The sequence below is a fragment of the Coregonus clupeaformis genome, unplaced genomic scaffold (genome assembly GCF_020615455.1).
Source record: "Coregonus clupeaformis isolate EN_2021a unplaced genomic scaffold, ASM2061545v1 scaf0450, whole genome shotgun sequence".
Classification (NCBI taxonomy): Eukaryota; Metazoa; Chordata; class Actinopteri; order Salmoniformes; family Salmonidae; genus Coregonus; species Coregonus clupeaformis.
In genome coordinates this window covers 332,501-347,500 of record NW_025533905.1, presented here as the reverse complement: position 1 = coordinate 347,500, position 15,000 = coordinate 332,501, and the positions used below count along the sequence as shown (strand labels likewise).

The 15,000-nt window shown below is 47.3% G+C and overlaps 1 protein-coding gene across 2 annotated transcripts in view; it reads right to left on the bottom strand.

Annotated features, from left to right (window-relative positions):
- LOC121540882 (voltage-dependent calcium channel gamma-3 subunit-like) overlaps window positions 1-15,000 on the bottom strand; it is a 75,491-nt gene that overhangs the window by 1,551 nt on the left and 58,940 nt on the right. The window contains exon 5 of one of the 2 annotated variants that reach the window (XR_006658681.1): window positions 6,547-7,729. Coding sequence is in view for 1 of the 2 variants with exons in the window: in XM_041850002.2 (XP_041705936.1) it covers window positions 7,224-7,729 (506 nt within the window). In the remaining variant the exon portion in view is untranslated. Of the gene's footprint in view, window positions 1-6,230; window positions 7,730-15,000 lie in introns of those variants that run through there. The other variant, XM_041850002.2, reaches the window with a different exon arrangement.

Genomic DNA, 15,000 nt, shown 5'->3' with positions numbered 1-15,000 from the left:
AAAGTAGTGTAGTAAAGTAGTGTAGTGTAGTAAAGTAGTGTAGTAAAGTAGTGCAGTAAAGTAGTGTAGTAAAGTAGTGCACTTCTACGTAGGGGATAGAGCGCCGTCTGAGATGTGACAGGATGTGATGTCAGCGTCGGAAGCCGATGATGTCGCTGATGCATGCCGGGAGGCCAATGTATGACTCATGGATGGCAGTTTGATCTTTGACCCTAGTTTGACCCTAACACGTGACCCCTGACCCCCTGAGAGAGAGAGGAGGTCACCAGAGGTCACATTGTCTTAATGAGGCTGATAACTGTGGGGTTTTATACTGTAGCTGAGTATAGAGGACTAACTAACTAACTAACTACCTACCTAACTAACTAACTAACTACCTACCTAACCCTAACCTAACTTCAACCTAAGCGTAAGCTACAGGGTATAGAGTGAAGCTAGATAAGGATACATTTACATTTACATTTTAGTCATTTAGCAGACGCTCTTATCCAGAGCGACTTACAGTTAGTGAGTACATACATTATTATTTTTTTTATTTTTTTTCATACTGGCCCCCCGTGGGAATCGAACCCACAACCCTGGCGTTGCAAATGCCATGCTCTACCAACTGAGCTACATCCCCTGCCCGGTCATTCCCTCCCCTACCCTGGACGACGCTGGGCCAATTGTGCGCCGCCCCCATGGGGTGTCCCGGTCGTTCTACGCAGTAAGGATCCCACCCTGCCGTAGAACAGTGTTTTAGCATCAAGCAGCAGAGAGGTTCAGTCGACGAGCCTACGCAGTAAGGATCCCACCCTGCCGTAGAACAGTGTTTTAGCATCAAGCAGCAGAGAGGTTCAGTCGACGAGCCTACGCAGTAAGGATCCCACCCTGCCGTAGAACAGTGTTTTAGCATCAAGCAGCAGAGAGGTTCAGTCGACGAGCCTACGCAGTAAGGATCCCACCCTGCCGTAGAACAGTGTTTTAGCATCAAGCAGCAGAGAGGTTCAGTCGACGAGCCTACGCAGTAAGGATCCCACCCTGCCGTAGAACAGTGTTTTAGCATCAAGCAGCAGAGAGGTTCAGTCGACGAGCCTACGCAGTAAGGATCCCACCCTGCCGTAGAACAGTGTTTTAGCATCAAGCAGCAGAGAGGTTCAGTCGACGAGCCTACGCAGTAAGGATCCCACCCTGCCGTAGAACAGTGTTTTAGCATCAAGCAGCAGAGAGGTTCAGTCGACGAGCCTACGCAGTAAGGATCCCACCCTGCCGTAGAACAGTGTTTTAGCATCAAGCAGCAGAGAGGTTCAGTCGACGAGCCTACGCAGTAAGGATCCCACCCTGCCGTAGAACAGTGTTTTAGCATCAAGCAGCAGAGAGGTTCAGTCGACGAGCCTACGCAGTAAGGATCCCCACCCTGCCGTAGAACAGTGTTTTAGCATCAAGCAGCAGAGAGGTTCAGTCGACGAGCCTACGCAGTAAGGATCCCACCCTGCCGTAGAACAGTGTTTTAGCATCAAGCAGCAGAGAGGTTCAGTCGACGAGCCTACGCAGTAAGGATCCCACCCTGCCGTAGAACAGTGTTTTAGCATCAAGCAGCAGAGAGGTTCAGTCGGCTGAGCCTACGCAGTAAGGATCCCACCCTGCCGTAGAACAGTGTTTTAGCATCAAGCAGCAGAGAGGTTCAGTCGACGAGCCTACGCAGTAAGGATCCCACCCTGCCGTAGAACAGTGTTTTAGCATCAAGCAGCAGAGAGGTTCAGTCGACGAGCCTACGCAGTAAGGATCCCACCCTGCCGTAGAACAGTGTTTTAGCATCAAGCAGCAGAGAGGTTCAGTCGACGAGCCTACGCAGTAAGGATCCCACCCTGCCGTAGAACAGTGTTTTAGCATCAAGCAGCACAGCAGAGAGGTTCAGTCGACGAGCCTACACAGTAAGCAGTAGTTGTTCAGCTGGTTAAAAAGGCCCAGTGCAGTCAAAATTCTGTTTTTCTTTTGTTAATATATCATATTGTACAACAGCTGATGAAACTAACATTGTAAAAGTGGGGGGGGGAGTTTCGGCTTTCCATGGTGACATCACCATGCAGTAAATTGGTTAATAGACCAATAACAAAGAGAGTTCCAAACCTCTCTGCCAATAACAGCTAGTAGTGGTCAGTTTTTTCCCCTCCCCCACTCAGACCACTCCCAGACGGTCCTAGCAAAATCCTCACTTGAGAAATCGTTTTTTTTATTTTTAATAAAAAAGTAATTTTTGCCCATTTCAATGGAAAACTATTACAGTAAGGTACTTAACTGTTACCCAGAAATGATTTGATATTGATATAAAACGGCTGCATCAGGGGCCTTTAACTGTTAGCTGGAGCTGTTAGTTCTAAATATAAATATGTCTTCGTGTCAAACGGGAGACACCAACGGCGAGTGTATGGAAGAAGCCCTTGTATGCTCATAACGAATGTGTTGTTAGTCACCTTGTCTTGAGGTTGGGTGGCGTAGCCTAGCATTACATAGCGTAGCCTAGCATTACATTAGCGTAGCCTAGCATTACATAGCGTAGCCTAGCATTACATTAGCGTAGCCTAGCATTACATAGCGTAGCCTAGCATTACATAGCGTAGCCTAGCATTACATTAGCGTAGCCTAGCATTACATTAGCGTAGCATAGTCTATCTACTATTTACATCAGGAGGCTGTCATAGATGGCTGTTCAGGAGGCTATATAGGAGCACTGCTGGACTTGGACTGAAATAGGTGCTGAGAATCATTTTGGGTGACCGTACTGTTTATATTTAGTTGCAAAAACTCTGCAATACTTTTGAGCTAATATTTTTTTTTTAAAGAGAGGTGCAAGAACTAAAGCAGTAGAATATTTGAGGTGCTGTTACTCAGTTCTGGTGAGCTCCTCGTAAACCTAACTCCTGCTAACCCTAACCCCAAGTCAAGCACTGTATAGGCATCATGGACATTGACATGGTAGTAAACGCACATAAACGCAACTCACGTTTTCAAGCTAGTAAATGCTAATGCTAATTTAGCCATATGGGTATGCTAACAAAGCTAATTTAGCGCAATAGGTATGTATGCTAACAATTCTAATTTAAGGTGAATGGTGTTATGCATTCACTCCCTGGTCATGTGGCATGGTAGAAGATAGAGCACAGCATGATAACTGAAACAGTTTAGAGACTTTAAAACACCTTTATTATGGATTTATTTACCATGATAGAAGTGGACTATTCTATCGTCAACTTAGTGTTGTTGTTTTCATGTTTCATTACCGCTATAAAACACTGTCAACGTTTAGAGGCGGGGGATAGACATATTATACAGGAGGTTCTCTCTGTCTCTCTCTATCTCTCTCCTTCTCTCACTATCTCTCTCTCTCCTTCTCTCTCTCTTTATCTCTCTCTCTCTCCATCTCTCTCTCTCTCTCTCTCCTTCTCCATCTCTCTCTCTTTCTATCTCTCTCTCTCTCCTTCTCTATCTCTCTCTCTCCTTCTCTCACTATCTCTCTCTCTCCTTCTCTCTCTCTTTATCTCTCTCTCTCTCTCCATCTCTCGCTCTCTCTCTCCTTCTCTCTCTCTCTCTCTCTCTCTCTCTCTCTCTCTCTCTCTCTCTCTCTCTCTCTCTCTCTCTCTCTCTCTCTCTCTTCTCTCTCTCTCTCTTTATCTCTCTCTCTCTCTCTCTCTCTCTCTCTCTCTCTCTCTCTCTCTCTCTCTCTTTATCTCTCTCTCTCTCTCTTTATCTCTCTCTCTCTCTCCTTCTCTCTCTCTCTCTTTATCTCTCTCTCTCTCTCTCTCTCTCTCTCTCTCTCTCTCTCTCTCTCTCTCTCTCTCTCTCTCTCTCTCTCTCTCTCTCTCTCTCTCTCTCTCTCTCTCTCTCTCTCTCTCTCTCTCTCTCTCTCTCTCTCTCTCTCTCTCTCTCTCTCTCTCTCTCTCTCTCTCTTCTCTCTCTCTCTCTCTGCCCCTCTCTCTCTCTGTCTCTCTCTCTCTCTTTCTGTCTCTCTTTTTCTCTCTCTCTCCTTCTCTCTCTCTCTCTTTATCTCTCTCTCTCTCCTTCTCTCTCTCTCTCTCTCTCTCTCTCTCTCTCTCTCTCTCTCCATCTCTCTCTCTCTCTCTCTCTCTCCTTCTCCATCTCTCTCTCTTTCTATCTCGCTCTCTCTCCTTCTCTATCTCTCTCTCTCCTTCTCTCACTATCTCTCTCTCTCCTTCTCTCTCTCTTTATCTCTCTCTCTCTCTCCATCTCTCGCTCTCTCTCTCCTTCTCTCTCTCTCTCTCTCTCTCTCTTTATCTCTCTCTCTCTCTCTTTATCTCTCTCTCTCTCCTTCTCTCTCTCTCTCTCTCTCTCTCTCGCTCTCTCTCGCTCTCTCTCTCTCTCGCTCTCTCTCTCTCTCGCTCTCTCTTTATCTCTCTCTCTCTCTCTCGCTCTCTCTCTCTCTCTCTCTCTCTCTCTCTCTCTCTCTCTCTCTCTCTGTATCTCTCTCTCTCTCTCTCTCTGTATCTCTCTCTCCTTCTCTCTCTCTCTCCTTCTCTCTCTGTCTCTGGTTGAGTTAGTTTGTTTCTTTCTGCATGTATGACGTCACGTACAGTATGGAACATGTATGACATCACGTACAGTATGGAACATGTATGACATCACGTACAGTATGAAACATGTATGACGTCACGTACAGTGTGGAACATGTATGACTTGAGTAAATATAGCTTTCTACATGTACAGTCCTGATGTATGAATAAGTGAAAGATTGAGGGACTGCCGAAGCCAAGTCACATGAATCACATGTTTACAGTGTTATACACGTTACGACGGATGGAACACAGCTTTCTACATGTATGACGGAGGAGGAGTCGCTGTGGTGGTTGGTCTGGGCATGAGAATAGACAACTGGCAGTGTAGAGAGAAAGAGGGGGGGGAGAGAGAGAGAGAGAAAGAGAGAGGAGGGGGAGAGAGAGAGAAAGAGAGAGGAGGGGGGAGAGAGGGGGAGGGGAGAGAGAGAGAGGGGGAGAGAGAGCTGAGAAGATGCAGTATCAGTTCTGTGAAGAACTCACAGGGCCCCATTTCAATACTCTACAAATACATCCTTCCTTCCCACGGGCCCCATTTCAATACTCTACAAATACATCCTTCCTTCCCACGGGCCCCATTTCAATACTCTACAAATACATCCTTCCTTCCCACGGGCCCCATTTCAATACTCTACAAATACATCCTTCCTTCCCACGGGCCCCATTTCAATACTCTACAAATACATCCTTCCTTCCCACGGGCCCCATTTCAATACTCTACAAATACATCCTTCCTTCCCACGGGCCCCATTTCAATACTCTACAAATACATCCTTCCTTCCCACGGGCCCCATTTCAATACTCTACAAATACATCCTTCCTTCCCACGGGCCCCATTTCAATACTCTACAAATACGTCCTTCCTTCCCACGGGCCCCATTTCAATACTCTACAAATACATCCTTCCTTCCCACGGGCCCCATTTCAATACTCTACAAATACATCCTTCCTTCCCACGGGCCCCATTTCAATACTCTACAAATACATCCTTCCTTCCCACGGGCCCCATTTCAATACTCTACAAATACATCCTTCCTTCCCACGGGCCCCATTTCAATACTCAACAAATACATCCTTCCTTCCCACGGGCCCCATTTCAATACTCTACAAATACATCCTTCCTTCCCACGGGCCCATATTTCAATACTCTACAAATACATCCTTCCTTCCCACGGGCCCCATTTCAATACTCTACAAATACATCCTTCCTTCCCACGGGCCCATATTTCAATACTCTACAAATACATCCTTCCTTCCCACGGGCCCCATTTCAATACTCTACAAATACATCCTTCCTTCCCACGGGCCCCATTTCAATACTCTACAAATACATCCTTCCTTCCCACGGGCCCATATTTCAATACTCTACAAATACATCCTTCCTTCCCACGGGCCCCATTTCAATACTCTACAAATCCATCCTTCCTTCTAATCATGCACATCTCTCCAGGTCTCCAGTCTCCCCGTTGAGCCAACATTATAACATTATAACACATTTTCTTTAAAATACGTCAAAACTTAAGTTCTACCCTACAGGTGACAGTGAAGGGCAATAAGGAAGGACCTTGTTGAGGAGTGAGGGAGGAAGGACAGAGATTTAGGAAAAGGGGTGAGGAGGGGTGAGGGATGGGGTTGTGGGTGAGGGAGAGGGATGTGGAATGGGGAGGAGGGATTGGGGGGGGTGAGGAATGGGGCGGAGGGGTGAGGGATAGGTGAGAGTAAGGGATGGGGGTGGAGGGTGTGGGTGAGGGACTGGAGGTGACATTCTGGTGTTAAGGAGTAATGAGGAGAAGGACAGAAGGTGACATTCTGGTGTTAAGGAGTAATGAGGAGAAGGACAGGAGGTGACATTCTGGTGTTAAGGAGTAAAGAGGAGAAGGAAGCACCAATGATCTAACATTTACCATCAAAGAGTTAAATATACTCCAGGTTGAAGTTAACCTCCTAGGATCAGCTCTCCTAAGGGTTTAAATATTCCTGTAACTTGCCCAAAACTCACCACTTTTACAGAAATCCTAGTTGGAAGATTCCTCGAACCATCCAACCGGGATTTCTGGAAAACCTGGGAATTTGGGGAAAGGTGTGGGGGGGAGGGGGGGGTGGTCTACCTGTTCTGTTAAATATAACTGATAGGGGTTGTAAAATTCTGCTAACTTCTCCCAAATTCTCAGGTTTTCCAGAAATCCTGGTTGGAAGATTCCTGGAATCAGGAGGGAATCCGGAGCCCTCCGAACCGGGATTTCTGGAAAATTTTGCAACCGAAAGAACTAGTATAGAAACAGTGGAAGGGTAGAAGCCGACACAACACACATCCTGCTACTGAGTGACCCTAAATGGAGGGGAGGGGTTAGGGGTCAGAGTTCACAGTTAAAAGTTCAGAGCTCAAAAAACGGGGTCCCTCCTCTTGTCGTAGATAGTAGCTGGTCCTAAGCACTGATCCAGGGACTGATCTGTCTTCATCCCCCCCACTAGTGGTTGAGGTTAGGGTTAAAAGTTTAGTGGGAATCTGATCCTAGATCTGTGGTTAGGAACAACGTCTAACTCCAATCCCCTGGAGGGGGGGGGGCAGAGTAGTGAAAGGTCATAATGCCTCTCCTCTTCCTCCCTCACTGTCTCTCATCATCATCATCATCATCATCCAGCTCCCATCCAATCATCTCCTAGGTCCCGCCTCCCTCAGACGGGCGTGGTTCTCCTATTGGCCGCGTCTTTGCCGTAGTCCTTGGTATTGGTCAGAGTACCGCCCTGTAGAAACTCCCTCTCCGAATTGAGCAGTGCCCCCATGGCGGCCTTGGTTCCCGCTTCGCGGGGGGTGAGCGTATACATGGGGAGGTCGGAGGCTGCCGGGCCGGTGTAACCCCCCTTGCCGATGGGAGAGGCATCCCGGCTGGGCGCCTCAGAGGAACGGATGCTGGAGCGGCGCCGGAAGCGGTAACGGTAGGAAGGTATGCGGCTGAAGGCTGATTTCTTGATGAGCTCGGTGCGGGACTTGGCCCTCTGCTTACGGTGTTTCTCTATAAACATGTGGACCGCCAGGACACCCACCATCTCTGCCATGATGAAGGACAACGCCCCGAAGTAGAAGGACCAGCCGTAGGAGTAACTCTTCTTACTGTCACTCTGACCTGGGTCACCAGAGTTAGCTGATATGTAGACGATTATGCCAATGATGTTACTGAGGCCTGGAGAAAGAGAGAGAGAGAGAGAGAGAGAGAGAGAGAGGAAAATTCAATATGTACATTGTTACGTCATGCCAATAAAGCAATTGAAATTGAATTGAGAGAGAGAGAGAGAGAGAGAGAGAGAGAGAGAGAGAGAGTTTGAGTTTTAAATAATCTTTATTGGGTCTGGGAGCCCACCACACAAATACTCATACAAAACCGTATTTACACATCAATTAAAAACACAACTCCAATTCCTCCTCCACAGTAACAGAACACAACAGCATCTGAATACCCCATATACTCATAAACAGATCAATATTGTTGACCAGTTTATAATAAGCAAACTCAATTCTTAGTCTTGCTGCCAACATTCCCTCCAGCATTCCCACCACATCCACAGACCCCTGTCCCCGAATACTGTTCTTTCGGGTCTTCCATATGGCTAATTTTGCTGCCCCTAACACAAAATTAAGCAACACAACTACAGCTTTCTGACTAAACCTGTACTTTGGCCCAAATATATACAGTTGGGAAGAGAAAACCTCTCCCAGAGCTGAGAACCAATTAGTGATCAGGTCAGTCATCCCGACCAACCTGGGACACTGTAAAAACAGATGTGCCAGAGTTTCAGACTGAGCACAGAATGGACACCCCTCCCCAACAGTAGGATCCAGGTGTACCAGATACATGTTGGTGGCTATGGCTCCATGTATTATCCTCCATTGGAGGTCAGCTGTCCTCTTATCAATAGGCAGTTTGTATAGTGTTCGCCAACAGCCTTTTGGGGAGGCACCTGGACCAAGCACACCCGCCCACCTCGTCGATTTTACCCCTTCCAGGGAAGAGGCATGGGACACCTTTACACATATTCTGTACATGGCCTTCTTTCCCACCTCCTTGAACTCCCCCAGCTCCGGGGTATCGAAGGAAAGCAGCATCCCCACGTCCTCCTCGAATGCCCCCCGCCGCAGCACTAACAATCAGTGCAGGGAACACATAATCCAGACCCTCCTTCCACCGATCAGAATTGGAAGTGTCAGACACATACTGCAGATGAAGTACTGGCAAGGAATCACAGACCTCAGCGACGACCTTCCTCAGTAGGCGAGACGATCGGATCCCCGCTCTTTCTCCCAGCTCCTCCAACGACCTATTCCTGTTCCACATCAGATGACCCAGCTTAGTACACCCCACGCCTAACAGGCATGAACGTAGGCTAGCTGAACCCAGAACACGGGACTGGATGGCAGTGTTGTGAAAAAGAGGCTCTTCAAAAAGCCACATCCCTGGTGGCGTGCAGGCCTTACGGGACTTGACCAGAACTCTCCAAGCCTGCATAACAGACTCATAAAATGGAGTCAGGCCAGGCAACTCACCCCCCTCCAGTTTTAAGAGGAAAAGGTGCTTGTCTAAGCCCAAACAGCCCGCTCTCCTCATCAATGCGTAGGCTGTGTCAACCCAGCTAGAACCGTCACTGTACAACAGTCTCTGGGCTGCTTGAACCTCGTGCAGTGGCAGGTACAGGGCTGCAGCTTTAATCCAATGTTGTCCAGACCAGAAGAAGTTGACAAGGGTCCTCTGAAGCTCTTGTATCAGACCCTTTGGTGGCTGTAAAATCATTAGTCTGTGCCACAGGGTAGAGGCAGCTAGGTTATTAGCTACCAGTACCCTTCCCCTATAAGACAGCTGGGGCAGCACCCATTTCCATCTTGACAGTCTGGCACACACTTTCTCCACTACACCCTCCCAGTTCTTTTTCTGAAAGACATCGGAGCCTAGAAAAACCCCCAAAGTCTTCATCCCATCTCTGCCCCACTGAAGCCCCCCTGGTAACCGTGGAGCGGACCCCATCTGAAGCTGGCCTGCCCACAGCGCTTCACTCTTTCCCCAATTGACTCTAGCTGAGGAGGCCCCCCCATACACCTTTAAGGCGTCTGAGAGAACCTTAACATCCTCATCCCCTGTAATAAAAACTGTCACGTCATCTGCATACGCAGACAGTGCTATCGTGGGACCCTTCATTACACCTGGCACAGAGAAACCAGTAAGCTTCGCTCTTAAAAAACAAAGCATTGGTTCAATCGCCAGACTGTATAACTGCCCTGAAATTGGGCATCCCTGCCTGATGCCCCTTTGGACAGGGATGGGACAACTCAAACCACCCCCACCTTCACCATACACGAGGCCCCAGCATACAGTAACTTCATCCAAGACAAAAAACATCCCCAAACCCAAAGGCTTTCATTGTTTTAAACAAGTACTGGTGGTCCACACGATCAAAAGCCTTCTCCTGATCCAAAGAAAGTAAACCCACATTTACATCAGACAGTTTACAAATGTCCAAAACATCTCTTATTAGAAACAAGTTGTCAACAATAGAGCGATCAGGTACACAGTAGGACTGGTCCTTGTGGACCAACAATCCCAGATACTCTTTCAACCTGTTTGAGAGACATTTAGAAACAATTTTATATTCTGCACACAGCAAAGCAACAGGTCTCCAATTTTTTATGAGAGCCAAATCCCCCTTTTTTGGCAACAGTGAAAGTACCGCACGTTGACAAGATACAGGAAGAGAGCCCTCATGAAAAGATTCACACACCACTTCATAAAAATCCTCCCCAATAGACCCCCAAAAGTGCTTGTAAAACTCAGATGGTAAACCATCAATGCCAGGGGCTCGGCCTGTTGAGAGCTGCATAACTGCTGTGGAAAGCTCTTGCAGTGTAATGTCAGAGTCCAATGCGACTCTTTGCTCAGGTCCCAATTGAGGAAGACCGTGTAACAACTGTTCAGTACACAGAGAGTCACAATCCTCCGCCTTATAGAGGGCAGAATAGAAATCCACGGCATGTTGACGCATTTCACTGTCATCCGTGGTCACCTTCCCATCAGGGAGACGAAGGCAGACCATCTGTTTACGTTGCAATGTCGACTGTCCTAGGTTAAAAAAAAAAGCACTAGGAGCATCCATATCCTTGAGGGAAGCGAAACGAGACCTAATCAAGGCACCCTTCACTCTTTCATGCAGAAACGACCTCAATTCATGTTTCTTGTCCTGTAAGTTCATGACTAGTCCGGGGGTCATTCTGAGTGAGCAACTTCAATTCAATAGATTTAATGTTCTGCTCAAGGGCCCTGATAGTCTCTTTAACTTCAATTCGAGACAGAGCAGTATACTGTTGACAAAATAATCGTATTTGGGCCTTCCCAACCTCCCACCATTGTCTCAAGGACTCAAAATTCCCTTTTGTAACCCTCCATTTTTCCCAAAACAACAAAAACCTTTCACAAAACATGACATCATGTAACAATTTAACATTAAAATACCAATAAGATGATGACCTTCGTGGACAGGACAAGTGAATATCAACAGTGACAATATGGTGATCAGAGAAACCCACAGGAGTGATGTCACACCTTCCAACCCTACTACAGTATTGCTCAGATACATACAACCTGTCTAACCTTGCTGCACTGACATGACCTTCATTAACTTTTAGCCATGTGTACTGCCTAACTTTTGCATTCCTTACTCTCCACACATCAGAAAGCTCAAACTCAGTTAACAGACCAGACAGGCAAGTGGCTGACCGCAGGTGAGGTTCTTCAGCGGTGCGATCAACAGTAAAATCCACTGTACAGTTCCAGTCCCCCCCTAAAACCATACACCCCTCTTGGTCACACTGTCTTAAGGTTTCCTTTATTTTATCAAAACCAACAATACGCTCTGTACCCTCATTAGGAGCATAAACATAAAAAAATAAATAAAAAAAACCCATAACATCCACCTTGACCAATAAAACCCGACCCTTGACAATCTCTGTTGTAGATACCACAGTCACCCCTAAGCCTGAAGAAAACAAGATTGCCACCCCAGCACTGAAATTAGTACCATGACTGAGTATATGCTGCCCCTCCCACCACATACCCCAGTCAGCCGCATTTTCCTCATCACTATGTGTCTCCTGTAGGAAAACTACATTAAGCCTTTTCTGTTTTATTACTTCTAATACCCAAGCCCTCTTATTCCTGTCCCTTCCTCCATTAATGTTGAGAGAACCTACCCTTAGTACCTCCATATAGAAAAGAAAAAGGAAAAGCAGAAGATACCACAGAGAAACCAGACAAAGAGAATAGAACACCCTATGAGGCATAATCATCATCATTATTTAAATTTTCTCTTACCCTGACCACGTTTCCCACCACCCTTTGCTGCTGCAACAGCAGTAACAAATTTCCTCAAGCGAAACCGCTTCTTCTCACTCAACTGGTCTAACCCCACCGTCTTCTGTAACATCACAGCTGACCTCACAAACTTATCAACATCAAAATAATCTGCCAATTTGACAGATTTCCCCAAAGTCTGATCCAGAAACCCTTTTACCTCCTCTAGATCGTAAATTGAGTCCTCACCAGCTGATACCGTATCAAGAGAGATATCCATATCCATATCCTTCTCCTGATCCTCCTCAACTGAGGCCACAGACCACTGACTCCCCTCTACCACATCCCTTTCAACACTCTCCACTTGCACCCCATCACTCGTACCAGGCATCTCCTCCACTACCTGGGAGACTAGCCCCACCTGAACCCCATTACTCGTAGTGGGCATCTCCTCCACTACCTGGGAGACTAGCCCCACCTGAACCCCATTACTCGTAGTGGGCATCTCCCCCCACTACCTGGGAGACTAGCCCCACCTGAACCCCATTACTCGTAGTGGGCATCTCCTCCACTACCTGGGAGACTAGCCCCCCTGTAACCCAGCACTCATAGTGGGCATCTCCTCCACTACCTGGGAGACTAGCCCCCCTGTACCCCAGCACTCATAGTGGGCATCTCCTCCACTACCTGGGAGATGAGCTCCACATGAACCCTCTCCTGTAACCCATTACTTGTAGTGGGCATCGCCTCCACTACCTGGGAGATTAGCTCCACATGTACCCCCCTCCTGTACCACAGCACTCGTACTGGGCACCTCCTCACCAGTCTGAGGAAATGGCCCTTCAGATCCATCCTTACCTTCTACAACAAAAAAATCCCCCTGCATAACATTTCCCTCTGGTACAAGTTGCACCTCTGTGCCCTCAACACGGACAACTTGTTCCTCAGCAACAGATGCGTGCGGCTGCTCTACCACTGTCAGCCCACCTCTTCCTACATCAGTGGGCCCAGGCGTTACGAGGACCACCTGCGCCCCTCCCTCTGCCTTCTCCCTTTTTGGGCAAGCATGTCGCTTATGACCAACATCCCCACACTCAAAACACCGTTGACTACCTGTACTAGCATAAGCCATATACAATCTATTGTCATACTTGACTTTAAACGATAACTCCAAAGTCTGTTCCGGTGAGTCCAAAAACATAAACACCTGTCGCCGAAACGACATTACCTGTTTCAACGCCGGGTGTTTGCAACCCAATGGGACAACCTTAATTGAACTTGCAAACTTCCCAAAGCGCAATAACTCGCGCTCCAATAGCTCATTTGGAATGAACGGCGGTACATTTGAAATCGTTACCCTTGTTGACGGAGAAAAAAGCGGCGTAACTTGAATAAACATTCCTTTAAGAAGTATGCCATGCTCAACCATACGATCAACAAGGCGCTCTTCTTTAAGAAATACCACCACCGCTTTATTCATCCGTGACGCATAAGCAACATTCTCATATCCTACCTTCTCTCCTACGGCGACCAAAACCTCTTCCACCGTGACAGTAGCTTCAGTAACACACCTAAAGCCGTGCCGAAGTGACAGGGACGGCGTCCCGATTCGGGCCGCCATCCCCACCAAAATCAGGGTAATTTCGACACGAAAAACAATATACTTAATTCTACCGCAACAAAAAAATAGAAATAATAACCTTAATCATGCATAGAAGAAAAAAAGGATATCACCAAGAAAAGGAAAACCCAGGATATCTAACTCTACACAACACTCGCACTTAGCACTCACTCAAACAATTCCCAGCACGCACCAAACACTCCCAGCATGCAGAGAGAGAGAGAGAGAGAGAGAGAGAGAGAGAGAGAGAGAGAGAGAGAGAGAGAGAGAGAGACAGACAGAGAGAGAGATAGAGATAGAGAGGTAGAGAGAAGAGAAGAGAGAGAGAGAGAGAGAGAGAGAGAGAGAGAAAAGAAAGAGACAGAGAGAGAGGGAGAGAGAGAGAGAGACAGAGAGAGAGAGAGAGAGAGAAAGAAAGAAAGAGACAGAGAGAGAGAGACAGAGAGAGAGGGGAGAAGAGAGAGAGACAGAGAGAGAGAAAGAAAGAGACAGAGAGAGAGAGAGACAGAGAGAGAGGGAGAGAGAGAGAGAGAGAGAGAGAGAGAGAGAGAGAGAGAGAAAGAAAGAGACAGAGAGAGAGAGAGAGAGAGAAAGAAAGAGACAGAGAGAGAGAGAGAGAGAGAGAGAGAGGGGGGTGTTGGTGGGTTGTCACCCAGCTGAGTCCTCTCTCCCCTCTCATTCCATATCATTAACCCCACAATGCACTGCTCCCTGCTCTGCTCCGTTCAGCAGCCATGTGGAACTCCACGGGTAACAGAGCACTGTAATGTGCTGTAATGAGCCTCCATTCACAGTCATACCCCTGTGTCCCAAAATGGCACCCTGTTCCCTAATCAGCGCACCACTACTAGCTCATAGGGCTCTGGTGAAAAGTAGTGCACTAAATAGGGAATAGGGTGCCATTTGGGACGTACCCCATATCTCTGCATCTATCTCTGGCTCCATCAGCTCTGCTGCTGCACTGTGGTAAATAATGAACCCATCAGTTTACTGCTGAACCCAATGATACATCCCTCTGAACAGACTGTTCTGTGGTGGGGGGGGGGGTTCAATAACATAAGGTTGAACCCATCAGTTACTGCTGAACCCAATGACACTAACCTACACACACCACATGCGCCGAATACAACAGGTGCAGACATTACAGTGAAATGCTTACTTACAAGCCCTTAACCAACAGTGCATTTATTTTTAATAAAAAAGTAAAATAAAAACAACAACAAAAAAAGTGTTGAGAAAAAAAGAGCAGAAGTAAAATAAAATAACAGTAGGGAGGCTATATATATACAGGGGGGGTACCGGTGCAGAGTCAATCTGCGGGGGGCACCGGCTAGTTGAGGTAGTTGAGGTAATATGTACATGAACAGACTGTTCTGTAACATAAGGTTGAACCCATCAGTTTTCTGTTAGCTATTTAGCAGTCTTACCACCTGGGGGCGGCCCGTCAGGAAGTCCAGGATCCAGTTGCAGAGGGAGATGTTTAGTCCCAGGGTCCTTAGCT